This window comes from Zootoca vivipara, chromosome 3 (genome assembly GCF_963506605.1).
Source record: "Zootoca vivipara chromosome 3, rZooViv1.1, whole genome shotgun sequence".
In the NCBI taxonomy this organism is placed as follows: Eukaryota; Metazoa; Chordata; class Lepidosauria; order Squamata; family Lacertidae; genus Zootoca; species Zootoca vivipara.
The window spans coordinates 104,753,666-104,777,543 of record NC_083278.1 but is presented as its reverse complement, the minus strand read 5'-3'; the positions used below and the strand labels follow the sequence as shown (position 1 = coordinate 104,777,543).

Sequence of the window (23,878 nt, the reverse complement as noted above, 5' to 3'; positions counted from 1 at the left end):
ACGCTTTTGAGGGCTCTTTTTCTTTTGGGTAATTGGCAACCGTAACTTTGCCCAAGGACTGTGTGCAGAGATTGAGAAAGACATGCCTCACTGCAAGTCCTTCAAAAACAAAGCCACAATCCATGCTGAATCCCCTACTGCCCAAATGCTGAAAAAGGAAAAGGAGTGGGAAGAAAGGGGTTGAGCGACAACTCACAAATCCTGATTCTGTCATCTCAAAACAAATGTTATGCAACGCATAAAGGTCTCCCCATGCACTTCAAGATAAAATGCAGCTCATGTTATATTTTTATCCATGCAACAAGTATTACTAAAGAAAGGACAATTACCAATATGGTGTTCCAATGAAAGATTTCCTTTTAGCAATTGTAGCTGTTATTTGTGCTGCTACTCCAAAATCAGCTGTAAAAGATTTGCAGGCAACGTGATGTAATAATTAACATACTTATTGTAACAAACAGAACAGTCAGAGTTTTATGCAGTCCAGAAATTTACAAACTGGTTGGAACAACTTTCGAAAGCCTTTGTAATCTTTGTTTCATATTTCCCTCTAACTATGCAATTATCCTCAAAGTGCAATTCCTTCCCAATTCTAAGACAATTAGTCTTTTCATTTTGAATGGGCTACCTTACAGCCTGCTCCTGCAGCCTTCTATTTCTTCCTTCTATTGTCTTCATCTCAACTGTACAATAATTACTGGTCACCATCCAAAAGAGCCTCTAAGACTAAGTCAGGCATAGGCAACCTTGGCTCTCCAGATGTTTTGGAACTAAAACTCCCATGATCCCTGACCACTGGCCCTGTCAGCTAGGGATCATGGGAGTTGTAGTTCCAAAACATCTGGAGAGCCAAGGTTGCCTATGCCTGCTCCAAGTGTATGCAGGTCAAAAATTCACATACAAACAAAGCCTTCTAGTTTCCAGCCCAGAAGTTCTGACAGCTGAAGAGGAAAGCCTTCTTTGAAAAAGAAAAAGATGAACAGCAGCTTCTGTCTTCAATCATTCTGGTAAAAACTTCAAAGCAAAAACTTGCCAGGCACACATACAACTCCTTTGGATTGTGACTGTATGCTTTCTGCTTTCCCAAGCGAAGCTACAAATAATGATATGATACTGAGTTGCTCAACCATTTGGATGATTTCACTACAACATATAGCAAAGTGTATATAGAAGTGAACGTACCTACCTAATTTCACATAGCCGTTATCAGTTAAAAGAATATTTGCTCCCTGGAGGGGGGAAATGGCAACAGACAGCTTTTAGACTTCATGTTCTTTTAACTGTTTTGACACAATGAACATACTACTTAATATTCAGAATATAAATGCTAGGAATGGAACAAACTACCAGTATAGTGCCATACTTGCATATATTAAAAAACAAGGATGGCAACTATACAACCATATCTGCACGCGTAAAGAGAGGGGTGGCAAGCAATACCCACCCTCAGGGTGATGATTACAGAGCTGCCCACCCACATAGCAAGACAAATTGGAACAAATGTCTTAAACAGGATATCCTAATTAGAATATATGTCATAATGAAATATGGCACAGCAACATTGCTTTATTCTATTAAGTTAAACTGGAACTAAGTATACTTCTGCAGAGATACACTTTGGCTCTTCTTTGCCAGTAAAACAGCATTTTGGGTACAACAAACCACAGATATCCTTTACAAGAATTTTGTTCAAACAGAAATAACATATGGTGCTTCCCTAAAATCATCAGCTTGAATCCTCATTAGACCAAGCCGACTTCAGTTCGTACACCCCCTTCACAGGTCACCCCTGACAGACCCTGTCAGAATGGCAGATTGACTTCACCCAAGGTGATTTCAGTCACTAATGTAAATCAGTGATTCCTTCTCCCCCAGCATCAGTTCACAGAGACCTTCAACTCCTAGTGTTCCAAACCCAGGGAGATGAAGGATGGTACTTTCTTCAAACTGTCAAACATTGGTATAGATCCAGAAAAGCATGAGCACAACGGAGCTTTCTTGATCTCTTTCCTTTCTGTAGCATGCCCCCACTCCCCAGAGTTATTCCTGAGGTAGGAGGGCCTTCTGGAATATCATAGGACTGCAACACACACCCCTTAAACAGGCAAGTATCTTCTGCTTGTGCAAGGGGAACTCTAGATTCCACTTTATGTCTTCATCAACTTACACTGTAATTTTGCATCATCTACATGCTACACAGATATAATCCCACAGGAACAGAAAACCCATTATAACATAACTGAAACAAAACTTCTGCCAAAGCACTTCACTAGACCTTTTAAAAGGACATTTCTGCCTCCTTCACACAATACATTTATGTGATCCCAATTTTTAAAGCTGATGGGACATAAAATCATATATCATGGATAACATTTTAACAGAGAACTGTACACACCATATGAAACAATTTAAAGAATCACCTACCTTTATGTCTCTGTGCATTTTTCCTCTACTGTGAAGGTAATATAATCCCTATAGTTAAAAAAAGAGCCATTGGAAAAAGTTGCATGTGTAAATTCATGTTTTATTCTATACAGGAAAAAACCCAGCTAGATTAAAAAAAGCTAAATGGTGTCTCTGCTATGTGTTTTGATTGTTTTTTCATTCACATCACTGCAGGACCAACCTACACTTGAAAGGCTGACAGAAGGAATAAGGAAGTGGAAACAAGACATGTACCTTTCAAGGCAAAAAAGGGGCCGTGAACATCTTCAGAAAAGCATCTGGGGAAACCCAGCCAGATGGGTGGGGTATAAATAATAAATTATTATTAATATTGTTATTATCTCAGATGACTCAAAGGTAAAGGTAAAGGGACCCCTGACCATTAGGTCCAGTCGCGACTAACTCTGGGGTTGTGGCGCTCATCTCGCGTTATTGGCCGAGGGAGCCAGCGTATAGCTTCCGAGCAACAGGAGCTCACCCCGTCACGGGGATTCAAACCGCCAACCTTCTGATCTGGTTTAACCCACAGTGCCACCCGCATCCCTTGACTCAAAGTTAGGCATCAGCAAAAACCATGACGGAAGCCCATAGTTATACGGAAGCCTGCAATGGTAGGTAGTGCACTTTTGTTCCTTCCTTCTGAGCAAATCTGTTTGGAATTTGGGATGCGGGTGGCGCTGTGGTGTAAACCACTGAGCCTTGGGCTTGCTGATCGGAAGGTCGGCGGTTCGAATCCCTGCGACAGGGTGAGCTCCTGTTGTTTGGTCCCAGCTCCTGCCAACCTAGCGGTTCGAAAGCACGCAAAAAAAAAAGTGCAAGTAGATAAATAGGTACCACCCCAGCGGGAAGGTAAACGGTGTTCCCGTGTACTGCTCTGGTTTCACCAGAAGTGGCTTAGTCATGCTGGCTACATGACCTGGAAACACTGTCTGCGGACAAACATCAGCTCCCTCGGCCTATAGAGCGAGATGAGCACTGTAACCCCAAAGTCGTTTGTGGCTGGACTTAACTGTCAGGGGTCCTTTACCTTTTTTTTTGTACTGGCGGTTCAACAACAAATCGGAAGTACGCAAGAATCTTTCGTGAGCTACAGAGCAGTACATCTGACGCCTAAGATTCTAAGCCATAAGATAGGTATGTCTCTTCGCAGCACCCTAAGCCAACACACACATATGTAATACACAGGCAAACGCATGAGCTGCAGTACTGACTCCTTTGTGGGGGAGGCAGCTAAGAACTGGTCAAGAAAAATATGTAGCAAATCATCAGCAGAGCATTACCTAGAACATGCAATTCTGCACCCATCGGTATTCAGCAAAAGCATCTGGTGTCTGATCTTTCTCCTCCAGATTATTTCTATGCCAAAGGCTAACAATATAAGAATAATATTCACCTGTAATGTTTCTCTGCTAACATAAGCAATTTGCTGCTCTGAAAGAGGTCCAGTTACTAGAAGAAAAGAGCGCCCCCCCCAACAAAAAATTAGAACGTTCACCGCAATTTCACTGTTACTCTTCAACACCTCACTGCAATTTCATTCCCTTATCATGAGCATGCACACAAACAGTTAATATTCCTAGCCCTGAAACAGAAGAAATACCACCACTTCACATTTTGCCAGAAAGCCAAGGCAGGCTCACATATAAGGATTCTGGCTGGAATTGGTAGTGATGCTCCAAAGGACCAAGGCACAATTCTGTTTGGAGGTCTTACCCCTTTTGCCCAGATTAGAAAAAACATAATAACAATGTTTTTTCACGTACTGGGTGCCAAAGCGTGAAACTCCCTACCTCCATATATTGGCCTTTGTTTCTCCCTACTCACCCTTACAATGCAGCTGCAAACAACCCCCTTTTTGTTCTATACTTGGCTTTCAAGAGTTGCCTTTGTTTTCCTTTTCATTTCTTTCTTTTGCTACGTTTCTCCCTTTTAAAGAACATGCTTGGTGTTTTAGGATATTTTATTACTTCTGTAAATCCTTGTCTATTCTTTCTCAGACCCCCCCAAGAGTGATCTGGTGGGGTGGGGTTGGGGAGTGTATCTAAACAGCCCAAACTCTCAGGTTCTACTTTAGAAACTATGATCAGAGCACCATGAGCTCAGTTTCTTTTTTTGGGGGGGGGGGTTGTGGAAGATTATAATCAGATGATCTAAACTGAATTCTAGATGTAGGTAACATGGATCAAGTTGTAAGAACTATTCTATCTAAGAATCTCATGGAAATACATAGAAGATTGCGCTTTATATCTTTTGGATTTTATGACTTGCCTATCTAATGGTTGACACTGGCCTGGGAGTGAGAAACAGCTTGGAAATTAATTAAGAGGCAGAATATTTCACTCTTTTAGAAAGCAGGTTTGCAGCCAAAATCAGTAGTAACAGGAAAGCATTAGCTCCTGACATCTGTTCAGCCACACACGTAAAATAAGCTCATTTCCTAACACACAGGTGGCACCATCACAAGGACACCATCAATCACTGTGTAACAGAGAAACATAGGAATGACGAGGCATAACGAAATAACACAATATGCCTGTAGGAGAGAAGAACTCTCTTCTTTGTCAAGCATAAAAGAGTGACAGCTTGAGTAACAGCTATCATTCAACGGGAGGGAAAACCCTCCACTTTCCCTCCCTGTGAATTTGTTCAACTATTGCAAGTGGAGAAAACGCAGTCTGGAGAAATAAGGGGAGGAGATTAGCAAGAATACGAAGGAAACTGCTTTGCAGCCCAGCAGAACCCCAGCAAATAACAATACGCTGCAGTGTGTCCAGGTTTCTGCTGAAATATGACCAAGCATCATCACTGGGTTAAATCCCTTCCATGCTGTGCAAATAAGACTTTTGAGTGGGGCCGCACTCTGTGACACTGGGCATAGTTTGGGGCAGCAAACTCTGCCTTCAGCATACTGAAAACTGCACCACACTAGATGGGCCAAACAAGAGCTTGTTACCTTGGTACATGTTATATTAGTAAGTCCACACACGTGGCATATTATACTCAATAAGAAGATTTGGCTGGCATTTTCCAAACCCTGCTGTACACTTGACTAGCAGAGAAAATCAAAACATTCAACTGCAAATCTAACAAGATTAAATGTCTCTGATAAACTTTGCTGAGCAATAAATAAAAATGCTGGGATCCTAAGCATACTTCATGTTGCTGTTTTTACCACTAATTGACTTGTTTCCCTGTTAGAGCTGTTTTCAAATTTTGTTGCAATTTATCTATTTACAAGAGGAACCTGCAGCAAAGTGTTGCATCATATCCTCCTTTCTGTTTGGGGTTACAGACAGCTATTCCATTCAAGCAGGGCATTCCACTCTCTCTTTTCCAACAGACACTTGGAATTAGGTGGTTACTAAGCATGATCAGTCCTCACTGAGATGTTTCCTGAAGTATAGTGGTACTTCGGTTTATGAACTTAATGTGTTCCGGAAGTCCGTTCTTAAACCGAAATCGTTCTTAAACCGAGGCACACTTTCCCTAATGAGGCTCCCGCCGCCGGTGCCCTTCTACCGCTTGGATTCCGTTCTTAGACCAATGTAAAGTTTGCAAACTGGGACACTACTTCTGTTTTTGCGGAGTTCGTAAACTGAATCGTTCGTAAACAGGACTGTTCTTAAACTGATGTACCAATGTATAACAATTCTTCCCTATTGTTTCTCAGAGGCCCCATTATGGCTCCACTTCTATTGGCACTTGCCAACTAAGTTATGTGATTAGAGGGAGCCATCTGTAAGCTGCCTTGGGTTTGATATTATTACAGAAAGGCAGGATACGAAATGTAAAAACAAACATATTAAATTCCACTGAGAGCAATAGGACTTAATTGTGCCTAGGATCAGGTTGCAAATATTTCACTATCACATATCCGGAAACCAACAAGGATTGTTACAAGATGTGCAGAATTCCATGTCAATTTACTTGTTTCACCGTTTTTATTTAAGGAATGGTGGTGTGCAAAGAGATTTTACTGTTATTAAAACATGGGTGTCTGTTGAATATATGAAGGTAAAATGAAAGTTTAGAAGTGGCTTATCCATCCTCTATTCTCCTTTTACCATGAGTGTCTTACAAAACTACCTTCTTACAGTACATTGTAACCAACTGCAAGCTTTCACAACTGCCAGTGCTGAAAGCAAAGCAAGGTAATGTTCAGAAAAAGAATTAAGGCAGAAGGGCTGTTATATTGAGCAGTTATTACAGTCAGTGAATATTCATATTATAGTCAAGAGGCTTGGCATGCTATTTTGTGGTGCCTGTAGACTATATAGTTCATACATTGTGTAGTTTCTATTGGCTTTAAAATAAACTTTTCTAGGTCCAATATGGAATTAATAAAGGAGTCAACAGAGCCCTCTTAATTTCCCACCTTCTATCTGCAGTTTCTAAGAAGAATTACACCTCTCTTTAACTTACCATGGTAAATGTCCTGCAATGAACCGCCTCCACAGAACTCCATGCAAATCCACAGTTTATCACGTCTAAAAATCAAATTTTATTAGTTTTGCATATTTATAAACAATAAATGCAGTCTTAATGGTTAACAATGGTAACTTTGCCCTACTTTTTCGATAAGCACTAAAGCCTTCACCTTTTGCCCTGCACACCTCTCCCTTCTCTATCTTCTGCAGAAAACTCCAAAACTGACAAAGAGTGCTCTCCTATTTGAACTGGGCACCACAACCATATTCAGAAGTGTTATCTATCACTGATACATAGCTATGGGATTTTCTTCTTGGAAGAGGTGCTGAAGGAAATGATGCAATACCATTGGGGGGGGCATTTCAATGGCCAGTCTTTGGAGGATTTCATTCTATTAGGATTTTTCTCAGTTTTCTACTGTCAATGCTTACACTTCTGGTTTTAAAATGACGTAACCAATTTACAGCCTTCAGAGTAAGCAGGGGGGGGGGGGAAATCTAAAATAAATACAAAACCACATGAGGCAGCACATAACATGCAACATGGTTCAAAATGCTGTCCAAATGCAGAAGTTGAGACACAGTAACAATTAAATTTGCCGCACAATGTAAAAAAAAAATGCAGGACACATCTAAATAATGATGCTGTATCTCAGCTTCCTGGCTAATTTACTATATTTGCCACAAATGTAACGGCACATATTCTTGCATTCTGATAAAACTGCAAACTAGCCACACAAGATTTGCCTTGCTATTTTAGGAAACTGCAATTCCTTCCAGATCATAAAGAGTCTTAACAAGGGAAGTCTCTGGGCCTTTTCTACCTCACTGTTAAGCAGGAAAGTTCGTATTAGTAGGTTTTAAGTGAGGAACAGGTTTAAGGATTTAGATTTGGTGGACAGAGTGCCTGAAGAACTATGGATGGAGGCTCGTAACATTATACAGGAGGCAGCAACGAAAACCATCCCAAGGAAAAGGAAATGCAAGAAAGCAAAATGGCTATCCAACGAGGCCTTACAAATAGCGGAGGAGAGGAGGCAAGCAAAATGCAAGGGAGATAGGGAAAGATACAGGAAACTGAATGCAGATTTCCAAAAAACAGCAAGGAGAGACAAGAGGGTCTTCTTAAATGAGCAATGCAAAGAAATAGAGGAAAACAATAGAATGGGGAAAACCAGAGATCTGTTCAAGAAAATTGGAGATATGAAAGGAACATTTTGTACAAAGATTACCATAATCAAGGACAAAAGTGGTAAGGACCTAACAGAAGCAGAAGACATCAAGAAGAGGTGGCAAGAATACACAGAGGAATTATACCAGAAAGATATGGAGGTCTCATACACCCCAGGTGGTGTGGTTGCTGACCTTGAGCCAGACATCTTGGAGAGTGAAGTCAAATGGGCCTTAGAAAGCATTGCTAATAACAAGGCCAGTGGAAGTGATGATATTCCAGCTGAACTATTTAAAATTTTAAAAGATGATGCTGTTAAGGTGCTACACCCAATATGCCAGCAAGTTTGGAAAACTCAGCAATGGCCAGAGGATTGGAGAAGATCAGTCTACATCCCAATTCCAAAGAAGGGCAGTGCCAAAGAATGCTCCAACTACCGCACAATTGCGCTCATTTCACACGCTAGCAAGGTTATGCTTAAAATTCTACAAGGCAGGCTTAGGCAGTATGTGGACCGAGAACTCCCAGAAGTGCAAGCTGGATTTCGAAAGGGCAGAGGAACCAGAGACCAAATAGCAAACATGCGCTGGATTATGGAGAAAGCTAGAGAGTTCCAGAAAAACGTCTACTTCTGCTTCATTGACTATGCAAAACCTTTGACTGTGTCGACCACAGCAAACTATGGCAAGTTCTTAAAGAAATGGGAGTGCCTGATCACCTCATCTGTCTCCTGAGAAATCTCTATGTGGGACAAGAAGCTACAGTTAGAACTGGATATGGAACAACTGATTGGTTCAAAATTGGGAAAGGAGTACGACAAGGTTGTATATTGTCTCCCTGCTTATTTAACTTATATGCAGAATTCATCATGCGAAAGGCTGGACTAGATGAATCCCAAGCCGGAATTAAGATTGCCGGAAGAAATATCAACAACCTCAGATATGCAGATGACACAACCTTGATGGCAGAAAGCGAGGAGGAATTAAAGAACCTTTTAATGAGGGTGAAAGAGGAGAGCGCAAAATATGGTCTGAAGCTCAACATCAAAAAAACCAAGATCATGGCCACTGGTCCCATCACCTCCTGGCAAATAGAAGGGGAAGAAATGGAGGCAGTGAGAGATTTTACTTTCTTGGGCTCCTTGATCACTGCAGATGGTGACAGCAGTCACGAAATTAAAAGACGCCTGCTTCTTGGGAGAAAAGCAATGACAAACCTAGACAGCATCTTAAAAAGCAGAGACATCACTTTGCCGACAAAGGTCCGTATAGTTAAAGCTATGGTTTTCCCAGTAGTGATGTATGGAAGTGAGAGCTGGACCATAAAGAAGGCTGATCGCCGAAGAATTGATGCTTTTGAATTATGGTGCTGGAGGAGACTCTTGAGAGTCCCATGGACTGCAAGAAGATCAAACCTATCCATTCTTAAGGAAATCAGCCCTGAGTGCTCCCTGGAAGGACAGATCGTGAAGCTGAGGCTCCAATACTTTGGCCACCTCATGAGAAGAGATGAATCCTTGGAAAAGACCCTGATGTTGGGAAAGATTGAGGGCACTAGGAGAAGGGGACGACAGAGGACAAGATGGTTGAACAGTGTTCTCGAAGCTACGAACATGAGTTTGACCAAACTGCGGGAGGCAGTGCAAGACAGGAGTGCCTGGCGTGCTATGGTCCATGGGGTCACGAAGAGTCGGACACGACTAAACGACTAAACAACAACAACAAGTGAAACTTGGAATTTGATGCCTAACATTACACAAAGAGAAAAGAGATAAAGAGATAGCTCACTTGGTAGAACATGAGACACTTAATCTCAGGGTTGTGGGTTTGAACCCCACCTTGAGCAAAATATTTCTGCATTGCAGGGGGTTGGACTAGATGATCCTCGTGGTCCCTTCCCAACTGCACAATTATATGAGTCTATGAATTGCATGGTTTTCATGAATAAGAAATTTAGGATGTCGGAATTCAATGGAATTTATGCCACTTGAAGTAACTCAATGAGCCTTCACTAAAAAGCCTGTCTGATTAAATTCAATGAGTCTTAAGAAAACGAGTATGAAACAGCTTTAAATAAACTGCTGAAGACAAAAATATCTTCAGCTAAGGTTCAACAGCACACGTCAAAAATGTGGTTAAATTCAATCACAAATGGTCCCGAAAACATTCAAAGCAGAATATTAAGGCTTGATGTGCTGTGACTAGTTCCAATGAGAGTTTAGAAGGAACTACTCGGGGAACATCTTTATAAACAACTTGGATGAAGGAATTGAGGGGATGCTTAGCCAATTTGCAGATGACACCAAACTGACATTTGGAAATTTGGCAAGAGGGGTTCCCCCACCCCCCACCTCATCACAATAATGATAACTGAATATCAAGAAGAACTTCACTTGATACATTTCTGCTTGCCTGGCCAAAAAGCCATGCCTAAGGAAAAGCTGACAACCTGATTAACAAGAGAAACAGCTGGAGAGGAATGTCTTGGTCTTTAACGCAATACAGAGAAAGTGCTCGCTAATACAGGAAAAGTACTCTGCAGAAGTATAATAAGGATTTGTTCAACTGAGGGATGATAGCATTAATTGATTAGCCAGCCGTGACTGATTAATTCTTTGATTACAGATTAAAAGGATCAACTGTACTCTCGAAGCAAAAGACTCCATCTGGCTCCTCCACTCTGACTAGGTTCCATCTTCATCCTCCTTTGTGCTGGAGGAGAAGTACCCATACAGCCTGGGGAAATGGTGTAGAGCAGGGATGTCCAACAGGTCAATCGGGATCGACTGGTTTATCCCTGGGAGGTTCAAGTCGATCGCTGTCGATTGTGGGCCCCTTTTCCTTTGCTCTTGCCTAAGACAGGCATCCCCAAACTGCGGCCATCCAGATGTTTTGGACTACAATTCCCATCTTCCTCAACCACTGGTCCTGTTAGCTAGGGATCATGGTAGTTGTAGGCCAAAACATCTGGAGAGCCGCAGTTTGGGGATGCCAGGCCTAAGAGCACCTGGCCCCACCCCCTCTCCCCTCCTTTTCTCTTGAACGGAAGACTGCTTCCAGAGCAATATTTTGTTGAGTGGCTAATCCCCCTCCCCCTAAAATTTTGGCAGCCTCCCCCCCAAACAGAACTTTATTCCCTGAACCCCACTAAAACGGAGCATTTTCCCCCTCTGTAAAAAAAGCTCCACAATTTTTTTAACTCTGGGAGTAGATCGCAGTCTCCTGGAAGTTGGCCACCCCTGATGCAGAGCAACGAAGCAAGAACTTGTGATGGGGAGAAGAGAGCCTACATAATCGTTTTCCAGAAAAAAGGATGATCGTGCCCTGTGTATACTCTAGGGCAGGAACCACCAAGGAGTTTGAAGTGATTTGCTATGGATATGAGAAACCAGACGAAACAAACTCCCTAGGGAGTACAGCATGCCACAGATAATTAAAACTTGGTACTGGTAAATCCCCTCCCTATGCCCCCCACCCCCACCACCCAAATTCAGGGTCATAATAGGTCTTTTATTTTTGCAAGCAGTGAAGAATTCTTAGAAGAATAAAATACCGCATAAAAAATATACCTGAGATAGCTGCCAAAATAAGCAACAATGTTTGCATGCTTACAGTCTTTCATCATAATGATTTCCTGCTGCACAACAGCAAAATCTTCGCCTACAAAAGAGAGCACATTTTTTTTTAGTAACTCAGTAAGGGATGATAACAATAAATACTGGCTTACCTTAAAAGGCTGTGGTAAGGTTTACCTAGACAATGCATGTCTATACACTATATAAAATACACTATATAAAGAGCATTATTCTTTCCCCCCTCCCTGTTATCAATAACCCACTTATTCAGATTTTCTGAAAAAAACACTGAAACAATCCAAGCAATTGTTTTCAAGAGTTCTTGTGTTGAAGTAGTTATGTCAGACTACGACACGGGAAACCAGGGTTCAAATCCCGTCAACCATGAAGCTCACAGGATGACCTTTGGTCAGTCACTTTCTCATGGCCTAACCTAATTTGCAGTGTTGCTGCAAGGATACAAATGGGAGCAGAATTGTGGTGCCGCCTTGTGCTCCTTGGAGGAAAAGATATAAATATAATATCAATAAATATTAGCTAGTTAAACTGTATCAGTGGGCATTTTAACACAGTGCCATCCAAAGGGTTTGTTGAAATCCCCTGCCCTATGCTGAATTCTCCTCTTACTGCCCTTAATATTTAAGGCAGATTTGCATGACATGCTGACAGCACAGCACAGGAAGGTCTCTCTGCCCCAGGGCAGTAGATGCTGCTGCTGGAGAAACACCAGAGATAATCTGGTGTTTACGTGGAGAGAGAGAGAATTGCACGTGGGTGTTTTTGTTTCGGCAGTAGATCTGTGTTGAATATCAGGACTAGTTCCTTCTCCAGGCCTGCTGCTATACATGCAACAGTTTCCTGCATGCATATTATTTATACGCAGAAAAAATGGCATGCACACCACCAAGCATGACTAGGGCAAGTGTCTTATTAGCAAGTCAGGCTAATTTGCATGTGCACAGCTACAGGGCACAGCTCATTTTGCTTCCAAGCGTCAGCTTTTCAAAGGGTATGGAGTTTTTGGCAAGGATAAATGGGGAATAGATATGTGTGGGCATATTGGGAATGACAAAAGAACAGAGCCCAGTGAATAGCAGCTGTTCTGATCACTGAAGTGTCGCATTTGTGATCGTTAGAAGCCTTGTGGAAATCCACTCACAGTTCTCATGTTTTAACTACTGTAGGCACCATTCACACGTTTCTCAAACTTTTCTCCAAGCCATTAAGCACTAGGAATATCTGGGTTTTAAAATCAAAAAGTGATATTCTACAGGAATATACACTGCTTTGATTCCAGGAGGCGAAGATACACACAGGAAGACCCACTGCTAGTTATGTTCACAAAGTCTGCAACCTCCTTGTATGTTTGACTTGGCACAGACTTCTCTAGAGAGGGAAGTTTATCCCTTTACTCTTTCCTTTGCACCCGGCTGTGTTGGTTTCTAGGTGTTCTGTAACTTACAAAGGTCCTTGAAATACAGCCAAAGTGTTACCTACAGCCACTTCCCTGCTTAGATCATCTTCTTTAAATAAGAACACAGAATTTCAGGGTGGTGTGACTGTACAGTAAGCCTTATCAGCATACAAGGCAGAAATATGCTAGTGAATGTTGCTCTTTTTGCCATTTTCGTCAGTCTTGCTAGCAGAAAGCTGTTATATTGCTTTGGTTTTTCTAGTATTTCTCCCCCCTAAACTTGGAATAAATAATTCTATACTATCAGAGGTTAAGACAGGAAAGGTCAGGAACTGATAAACAGTAACATATTTTATTCACTTGTATTTGTGGGGGGCGGGAATTCATTCATTTTTTTTCTGCCAGACTTTCAACTCCTTACTTATTGAGACCAAAGAGTGTGCACAGCAGGGCCTTAGGAACTGTGGCACCAACCTAACACATTTTGGTGTGGTTGCAGACTCCCCAACCATCCAGAACAGGTTTGGGGGGCACACAGGAGAAGTGAGTTAAGGCAAATCCTGACTGTGGAAGTGGAAGTCCCTTATACAAGTGGGTTGCCCCACTTGGATATTACCTTAACCAAAGACTGTTAAAAAGCGCTCTGATAAGATTACAGTTATTCTTTAGGGAAATTAGTTGCTAACAATAGTTATCCAGGCGCCATGGTTCATTCAGACACCTTTTTTAAAGACAACAACACACACACACACACACCAAAAGAAGAAGAAGATGGGGAACACACAAAAAGGATAAATGGAAATAGAACTACAAGGTAGAAAAAAATGAAAAGCTTACCTGGTTCTAATTTTATTACTTTAATCGCTGCCAGTTCACTTGTGTTAACATTCCGAGCCTATTAAAAAATACAACCAAAGGATATTAGAACTAAGAAAACAAGCAGTGCTACTAAAGCACTTAAAATGCTGGAATCTGGACACTCAACATTTAACTGAGCCACCTTCAAAGTTCTGGTGGATGGAAGGGCAAATTTAAAATCATAGTTAAACAGTCACGAGGGAATCTTCACTCCAATATACGTGTGTGTGTGTGTGTGTGTGTGTGTGTGTGTGTGTGTGTCATTTTGTTGTTATTAAAAGCATGCAATAAGCTATCTAGACCTTTGAGGGGGGGGGGAAGACACTCTAAAAATATCAGTGTGCCTTAATTATTCATACCACAGTAGTAGTCCAATTTGCATTATAAAACAATCGAATGCTACTCAGGTTTGTGATAAAGTCACCCGGTTATATCCAGTGGAGGCTCTGCACTAGCAATAAAGCACTATGGCTCATACCAGGAAGGGCATCCCATCCAGCTCCTCATACCAATTGAAAAGCTAGTTGCTCTCGAGGGTTTGGGACACTCCAGAACAGAACTGGATATTATACAGAAGGCTGCAGTAGGTGAGTCGGGCAGGAGGGGATGGAAACTCTATTATTCTATGAAAAGTCTGCAGTTCTAAACATACAGGCAACCTGTTTATGCGGGGTTTACGTTGAGGCACAGTGTGCGCCAGTGAAATCGTGTATATTTGAAACACCATTGGAAAAGCCTGCAAACACCCTATCTCCTGTCCCGCCCCCGCCCCCCATGGTCCTGTTCCAACCTCTTTGTGACATTTTAGGTCATTTCACGGTTCAGCCACTTGCATGGGCGTAAATGGGCGGTTGCCTGTACTGATTGAGAATAAATCACTTAAGTCACTGGGCCTTACTTCTGAGTAAACATGCTTAGGAATTTGCTCTGGGTTAGGAGACTCAGTCTAGAGCAGATTTCTGCGGCATCAGGGGAGAACAGATTGGGGGTGTCTCATCACACAAGTGGGTGGACTTCATTAGATGTTGCCAATCATTATTTTCCCACATACCTTTATCAGTCCTGTTGCACTTTCAATACGGTGTATTACTGAAGGGGGAATGAGAAGGGACCCAGATGGAAGTTAGGGTCCTACTTCTACCAAAACACCGTAGCCTTGTAAATTCTGCCCTGACTACTGTTTATAAGTTCTTCTTATGACTTGCCATATATTATATTAGCAGTAATTCCAGGAAACTATTTGATGGGTTGTCATGTTTCTAGAGTGACTTTTTGTTTTAGTGAACTGATGCAGTAAGTCTCTTCTTCCTTTAAGAGAGCTGCATGGAGATGGGATGCTGCAGAGTTTCACTGTAAACTGAACTAGTGAACAAAGAAAAAGAGTAAAGGCAGAGGATGAGTCAAACTCATTGCTTCACTTGCTTTAACAATCACTGCTGCTACCTTAGAAGGCCATCAACTGTCAGCAGCAGATTTAGAGGCCAAAGCCAACCCTCATGGATCATATTTGCTCTAGCACTGAAAGTCCTTCAACTGCCAGAAGCGAAAGGAAGGTCTAAATCCAGCTTTACAAGTTTCCACCGAGAATAATTTTCCACTGAAGCCTTAGAATTCTGCATTGTAATTGTTTTGTGTAATGGCAATCTTGTTAGATGCCTTAAGCATGGCAATGGACAGTGAAGTTTTAATAAAATATCAAGCAGCAATCCAGAGCTGCACCATGAACCAAGGTACTGCATATAATCTTTGCATAGTGGTTCATTCTGTAGATAGTGAGTGTTTGCCATATTTTCTAGCCATTTACCATAGCTGGACCCAACAGACTAAGCCAATAAGTAGTCATCACTTTATATTAAGTGCCAACAAGTGAAAAGCTGAATAACCAATAATCTCTACACTATGGTCTCTTGAAAATCGGTTAGGTCCATTAATCAATATGATCACATAATCCCACAATGCTCAAATAGGCTAATGAAGAAAATCCAAGGCTGGATCTAGAGACATCAAAGAAGCATTTCAGTTTAAAGCGTTGTAAATTTAAACAGGGAAAACAGATAGAGAAAAACAGGACTCCACGTCGCCATCTCTTGACACAATGTTATATTGCACATACAATGCCTATAAACCACTTCTTTAATAGTCCCAAGGCTCAGCAGTACAAAACCAACATCCCTAAGGCAGTGTATAAATTTTATGAAATAAATAAACAGAAACTAACAAACAATATGGTCTACCAAAGCACTAATTCCTGTTCTCTTATATGAGGAGCAAAATAATTGAAGTGAGATCCTGAATTTTGGATACTACTGTTAAAAAAAGTAGTAGGATCCCTCAGAATCCATTCCTAGAATACTTCTGTCCATGAGATAAAGAATGGCAACTTCCAGTTAAGAAAGTAAAGAAGAAATATGGAAATCCAGGGATTTTCTCCATTACTAAGATACTTGCACTCCTTTCGCTGTGCGGATTCATATGAAAAACCATTATGGAAAGGATCCAACATACACAGAGATGATGAGCCAACGTAAGTGTTACAAATCTCAAAAATCACGTCTGCCAAATTGTGCTGATATTTCTTATGTTCCAGCACCAAATGCATCTATAGTCTGATATGACTGCCATAAATCAGTTTGCAGTAGGGGTAAACACCTGTATTTGATCTTGTAATCTGAACTAACACTATCTGTTTTAATACACTATTTGCAGCCTTTTAGAAGGATAGTAAAAAATGAGGAGTCTGGGCTCCCATTGCAATTGAACCCACAATGTGTCCATCAATGGCAAGTCCATTTCAAAAGCCTTTTCTCAGAGAGAGAACCCCTTCCAAAGACATAAGATCTATGTCAGGTGTAATAATATTTTATTTTTTCAATTCTTTCCCTGCAGTGTATTTGAATGTCAGGTATTTGAATGTTTTGATGTTCTGAACAGTTTTTATATAAAAGCTGAATTTTATATTGTTTTCATATTCTCTGATTAAGTTATGCATAAATGTGTTTATCATTAATTTACACCAAATTCCAAGATGAAACTCCTTAAAATAAGGGCCATTTCATAAATTAATTTTATCCCAATCAAGGCATCAAATGCAACTTGCAATGTAAAAAGTGTGTGTGTGTGTTTGTGTGTGTGTGTGTGTCTGTATCTATATCTACAGATTCCAAGCCAATAAAAATCTTTTTTAAAAATAATTGGATTGAAGTTGAAATAAACTGCCACAGGGGCCGGATTAAACCAACCAGCAGGCCAGATTAGGCCCCCCAAAACAGACTTTGGACATGCCTGGTTTAGGACTTTATAGCAAGAATGAGGAATTTGTGATCCTCCAGAGATTCTTGGACTCCAACTGCCAATAGGCGCAGCCAGCATGGCTAGTGATTATGGGAGCTGTAGTCCATCAGCACCTGAAAGGTCACAGGCTCCCCACTCCTGCTTTATATAAAAGAATCAGTATCATAAATTGTGCCCAGCAACAAACTGGAAGCCATTGGACAACCTGCATAATAGAAGCAGGGAACCCTTTTCAGCCACATTCCCTCCTGGGCAACCTTCTGAGGGCTGCCTGCCAGTGGTGGGCAGGATCAGAGGCAGAAGTAGGCAAATCAACTAATGTAAATTTTGCCATAGTACAGTCTGATAGTTTGTACACACACTCATCTGCATCCTTCATCCAAATAAGCAAGAGACATTATCAGAGTTCAATGATACATTCCAGCCAGGCAAAAACGCCTCAGTTATGAAACATGGCTGGTGAGAGGGTTGGCCTGGGGATAGCTCCAAGGGCCAGACAGAATGAGCTGAGGGATCATATTTGGTCCGCAGGCCTGATATTCCCCACTCATAGTCTATACCAACTAGAAGTTGCTCTCCAGAGTTTCAAGTGTGAGTCTCTCCCAGTCTTACCAGAAGATGCTGGGGAAAGAACCTGGAACCTTTTGCATGCAAGGTAGATACCGTACTCTACTACTGATCTACAGCCCTTCCCCAACCTAATCTTCCAGGAGCAGTTCTGGGTTCAGAAGCACTCCCAAACTGCAAGCTTAATCCTTCAGAGAGAGTGCAACTCAATGCCAAGCAGGCTGTATTCCCCAACCAGGTTTAGCTTGTGTACTGACTAACAGTACTTCCAGCTTATCTAGATTGAATCTGTTCTTGTTAACCCAAATCCAATCCATTGCTGGGTCCAGTTTCAACTCTTTGGCATCAGTTGAAAAAAGAGAGAGAGAGAGAGAGCTGAGTATCATGAGAAGACCCATCCCAGACTCCATATGACCTCCCCTAAGTGACCTCACATACAGTAAATATCAAAAAAACAAAGAGAACAAAATACAGCCCCGAGGAACCCCATAGACAAATGCTGAATGAGCTGAGCAGGAGTTTCCCAGCATCACCTTCTGAGAGAGATCAAACACTTAGGTTTGAACTACTGTAAAACTGTGATGCTAAATCCCATACCAGCCCAAAGCTCTGGGAAGATACCATGATTGAATCAATCAATCAGCAGAATCACCAGGGACACACTCCTCCTGTCTAGCTCCTGGTGTTTGCTACCCAAAAAGACAGTTTCTGAACTCAGGTTGGAAAGGATCCAAACAACAAACTTCAACCAAGAAAGCCTATAATTGAGTTTCTATCACTTTGGCTAGGCCCTTCCTGAAGAAAGCAATTCTGGAGAATGAATAATTATTGAGGATGATGAGATCCAGTTATGTTTTTATTTAGCCTGTGGTCAGGACAACTTCCTTAAAAGAAACTGGGGTACACAGACTCCACAGCAGCATACAACCTCCACCACCTAACTGGGCAGGCAGGCCTTGTTGGCAGCTTTAACTAACTAGGGTGGACAAGAATGTAACAAACAAGTGGTTGGTCTCATTCTGCAAAGCAACTTGTTCGCCTCTAGACTCAACACAACACAATTCACCCATCAAAATTGTATAACTGACTGTCTCAGTTATCACCCAAGAACAAGCTCTTAGCATAAAGTCGAAGCTGAGTGGATGTGATCAGCAAAATATTTTGCAAATTCATCATACGTATCATACTGATGCATTTGCCAGGGACCTGCAGCTGCATTTTGGGTGTATACAACAAACCTGAGTTTGCATCTGCATCATGTGGGAAATGGCCCAAATAAGCAAAGATTTTCACAGATTCGAAACAAAAATATTTGGCAAAAATCAGATGCATGTTATCACTACCTATCAAGATGTTTTTGTTTCTTTAAAAAAAAATGACAGAAACTGTGCTTGTGTGTGTATGCATACATGTGTATGTGGGCACAACTCTTTCCTTCAAACTTAAGACCCCATCTCAGCACAGGATACATCCTGGCAACATTTGAAAAATGCATTCTCTGCCTTCCTGTGCTGCCAGCAGCTTTAAAGAAATCTGTGACTCCCACACAGGAGTGTATTGGAAGTATTTCCTGCTGGTTGCCAGAATTACATTTCTGTTTGCCACTGACAACCTGAGATGTGAAACCCTGCCAATAGCAAATGTTCTAGTAACTACAGAATGCTTTGATTAAGGAAAGTTTATAAAGTGGCTCTTTAACTACTCCAAATTGCACAACCTTGTTTGACATCCTCATGGCATGTACTGGTATACGGAAATCAAAGTTAAAAGGCACCTGAATATTATTAACCTAAACTTGCACTTCCTGGTTTTCTTGCACTAACATATTATGCCAATGTTCTTTGTAAGACATACATATGTTATTATATTGTAACTGAGCAGTTTGTGGCTTTTCAGCATTTAAGTACTTTCTGTATCAGCATGTGTGTGTGTGTGTGTGTGTATTTGTGCAATATTATTTCAATTTTAACAGAATATGCAAATACTTGATTATTCACAAGTGCTTAACTTAATAGTTACAGAAATCAAAGTGTCAACTAAACAAGATCTTGGTGTCAACTAAACAAGGAGGACTCTGGAATTCAGGATAGCAAATCCTAATTATTTTCATATACATAATGTAATTTATGTACAGGGGGATGAAAGGTGTAGCTTCCAGCTTACGTTTCTTCCATTTGTATGACTGGCAGAGTTAGAAATAGTTCTGCTACTCTGAAGTTCTTATCACATACTGTAAGTTTCCTCAAAGTTTAATTTAAATTGACCAGCTCCCTCCACCTGTTATTTACTTTTTACTGTCCCCTAAGTGCTTTACACTATGTTCTTAGTTCAGCCTCAAACCCGCACCACTGCATTAACTGCAACCCTGAAAGGTAGCAGTAGCATCCTTATAGATAACAAACCTCCCAGGGCACACAAAGAAGGTCTAACTGCAATGTGAGTTAAACCTACGTCCTATCAAATCTTAGTCCAGCAATCTATCTGCTGACTCCCGTTGCCTGTGGCAACCAGAGGCTCATGTGACCGCTAATCTGACCTACTACCTTCAGACTGATTGGTCTTTTCTTAGAACGGTCTCTTATAAAAAAGACATTAAAATATTCAAGTTATTATTTTAAATATTAAGTGCAATAAGACATTGCCTTCGCCAAGAAAGCGCCCGCTGCCACTTTGGCTTCCTGCTGCTTAGAAGCGAGTGCGCCTGTGTGGAGACAGAGCGCGCTCGCTCGCATGGGGAGCGGCGGGTGGCGGCCGCAGGTAGGTAAACGGTAGGCAGAGGGGTTGGGGGGGTGAGAGCGCGCGTGTGAGTCCAGTCTCTGCGTCCAATCCCTGTGTCCGTGGGGCACATGCGCAGTAGCATGGACACAGGGACTGGACGCAGAGACACAGGGACTTTATTATATAGGATTGGATGATAAGTTAATAAAAATTAACACAACTAAAGGAGAGAAATCAAAATATTGAGATCACACATGGGTGAGGGGGAGTTGGGGGCGGGAAAGGGAGAATGTATAAAGTGGGAATGTATAAATTTATTGATATAATTTTTTTAATTGTGTTGATATTAGACTTAAGAGAGAATTAAGGTTGGCAAATGTATTAGAAATTTTGATTTAGATTTGATAGAGGGACTTTGTTTTTCTCTTTTTTCTGAAATGTGATGGTTGTATGAATAAAGGTTATTAATAAAAGAAAAGAAAAGTACATCCCACAGTGCTCTGTGGAGCTTACTTCCAGGCAAATGTGCACAGAATTGCATCCTAAAAACTGATTTACATGGAAGAATTCAACATTCCATCAGCACAAGTATTTCTGCCTGCTGCAATGAATGGTCTTTCCCCACCTCCTTTATTTGCTGTTCTTGGAGGGATGGTCCTCATGACATACTTGAGCCAATGGGAGAAGGTTTGAGAGGCACCTAGGGAGATGACTAGTTAGTTAAATTCAACCCTTAATTTCTAGATGCAGTCTCCACAACCAGATTTTTGGTAGAGATCTGCCTCCATTCATCTGTCCCACCTCTAGACCATGTAGCCTGGTACACTCACTCCTCAGGGAATTCAAAATTCAAAATAACATTCATGGGCTTTTTCAAAGCTCTCCTGAGTGATCTAAACCCACTTCTCCTCATGGCACACTCCAAGCAGGGTTTTAAAAGTCAAGGGTGTCCACATGCGTCTTTAGATTGGAACCATAGTGGTGGTTTGTTTCGTTTTACTAAGAATTCGTAATGATCCTGGCTCTCTTTTATCACACACCTTCCATTATTTTTCATTACTTGGAGAAGCAAGAAAACTGAAAGACAGGCAACACTGGATTGTAAAACAAGTTGTTCTCAGTAAATCATGCATTCTAGCAGAGTATCACTACAACTTGGATTAAAAGGCATGTTAGAACATTGCTATGAACAAGCCCTAGGGACTCTGTCAAAGTGAGGTGTTGATGAAAGGCAGGGCAAGCGGTTTGTTTTACATGGAGTTAAGCATGATTCTGTGATATCCCTTCTTTCTCAGAACATGGCTGTGTCTGAAGCTGTGCCTTGTTCATCAGGAATGCCGAAGAGCGCCTTCTGGTTGGGACCAGGCCTCTCCAAAACATGAGCCTGGTAGGAATCTCAGACTAAAGCTCCCACTATCAAGAGTCCATCACCTCCTAAATGCAAGCGTCAACACAGCCTAGACCTCATTCCTGGGAGAGAGAGAGAGAGAGCTCTCAGGAAACTCTGCTTCTGATAACAAACTGACAGCTCCTAGCAAGAAAGAAAACACTTTTTAAGCCCAAAAGGAAATGGGACTCCTGTCTCTTAGCCTCGGGGGCAGCTGGAAGACTTGGGGGACAAGCCCCTAAAGTCATGATTGTAGGCCTGAAGTAAAAAAAAAGAAAACATGCCAAGTCATGGAAAGAACAGGGAGAAAGATCAATAGATCAAAAGATCACAGGTCTTAGGAGGGATTTCTTGGCCAGAGGCCCTGAGGATTGAGCTAGCTGGGGTGGGTCATTCAGAGCCAGGTTTGTACTGACAAACCTGGCTGGTAAGACTGAGACTGGCCTCCAGGAAAGGGAAACCTGGCTGTCAGGTTGTGGGTGAAAACTGGCCTCTACTGACAAGAGTTGAGCATCTGAGGAATAGGTAGTGGTCTGGGAGGGCATGGCATACGGACCAAAGGTCAAGGCCTGTGTTGACATAGGGTGACCCACCACTTCCTACCACCCCACATAACAAGCCAACTTCTTATCGCCCCACAGCCACCTTGATCCTCCCATGTGAGGGGAGGAGGAAGGGGGGGTCTGTATTATTTATTCAGGATGCCAAGCGACAGTATAGGAAACACTCTTAAGGTATGATCTTTCAGAAATCCAATAAATAAATAAAAATAGACGATGCACTGGGGCTGCACCAGGAGAGGTATGCTGGTGTCACAATGACAAGTCAGAGATAGAGAAGGAAATCTGTGGTTGCAGGTGACACCCCCCCAAACCTCCAAGGAACCCCTCAAACGAGCCAGGAAGGAGCAAGTCCGGGAAAGTGGCGCCCCGAATTCCACCCACAAGATCCAGGAATAATGAGATGCACATCAAAGGAGAATAATAACGGGGGTGAGGTTGACACTAGGATATGTGTGGATTTGGGAGAGGGGCTGCTGAGACACAGGTATGGGGCCGGGCAGGCCAAGCAACCATCAAAGAGAGGAAGGGGGTCCTGCTAAAAGACACACACACACACACACACACACACACACACACACACACACACCCAAAAAAGTGGAAAGGGGCGGGGGAAGGGTTAGCTTTTGCAAGGGGGAGCGGAGAAAGGGGTTCTGCGGGATGCTCCGGAGAAAGCGAGGCGGGTACCTTGTAGACGTCGCCGTAGGTGCCGCTGCCGATGCGCTGGATGAGCTCGAAGTCCTCCTGGGGGTTCCTGCGGGACAGGTCGCACACCCGCCCCCCGCCGGCGCTCATGGTGCGCCGCCGCCGGGAGCAGGGAGCGGCCCCCTCGCCCCGCTCCGACGCAGCAGCGGCAGCCACCGGGGGGGAGGGCGAGGTGCGCGGCGACGGAGAGGAAGGGGCAGGCGGGAGGAGGGTCAGCAGGTGGGCGACGTCGGGGGGCGGGGGGGGAAAGGGGGGAGGAGGAGGAGGAGGAAGAGGGAGAGAAGAAGACCCGGAGCGATCACCGCTGCCAACGACGACGCCTCCCCCCTGCCTGCTCAGCCAACATGGCGCCCGGAGTCGCCGTCTGCGCACGCGCGCAGGTCCCCTCAGCAGCCCCGGCGGTGAGGGTTGCGAGAGGGAGGAGCCCAGGAGGAGGAGGAGCCGGACTGGCTCGCGGCCCTCCCAGCACGCTCCGAGGGGCGGAGCTTAGCTAAAGGCAGCTGTTAACGGCTGCGCGCCACAGTGCGAGCTTGAGCTTGCGGGGAGAGACAGTTAGGCTTTCATTCCAACTAGGACGCAGTTGTGCAGGCAGTGGGAGTTTCAGCAGGTATTTATTGATTTTCAGGTTTTGCTCTGTTTTAGCTTGATTCTGGCTTCAATGTGATATTATTACAGTACTGTATTCTTATTACAGTATTCTTATTAATTTAAATCTGTATGCCGCCCTTCATGCGATGCTCTCAGAGTGGCCCACAGCATAA

At 42.6% G+C, this 23,878-nt stretch overlaps 1 protein-coding gene across 10 annotated transcripts in view; it reads right to left on the bottom strand.

Moving 5' to 3' along the window:
• Positions 1–23,474, bottom strand: part of MAP4K3 (mitogen-activated protein kinase kinase kinase kinase 3) — a 68,727-nt gene extending 45,253 nt beyond the window's left edge. For all 10 annotated transcript variants that reach the window (XM_035111013.2, XM_035111019.2, XM_035111017.2 and 7 more), the window contains exons 1-8: positions 23,100–23,474; positions 13,869–13,926; positions 11,612–11,702; positions 6,868–6,932; positions 3,839–3,894; positions 2,425–2,472; positions 1,187–1,229; positions 330–402 (exon numbers count right to left, since the gene is read on the bottom strand). In XM_035111013.2, the coding sequence (XP_034966904.1) occupies positions 330–402; positions 1,187–1,229; positions 2,425–2,472; positions 3,839–3,894; positions 6,868–6,932; positions 11,612–11,702; positions 13,869–13,926; positions 23,100–23,207 (542 nt within the window). In that variant the 5' untranslated portion in view covers positions 23,208–23,474. The remainder of the gene's footprint in view (positions 1–329; positions 403–1,186; positions 1,230–2,424; positions 2,473–3,838; positions 3,895–6,867; positions 6,933–11,611; positions 11,703–13,868; positions 13,927–23,099) is intronic.
• Positions 23,475–23,878: the final 404 nt, after the last annotated feature.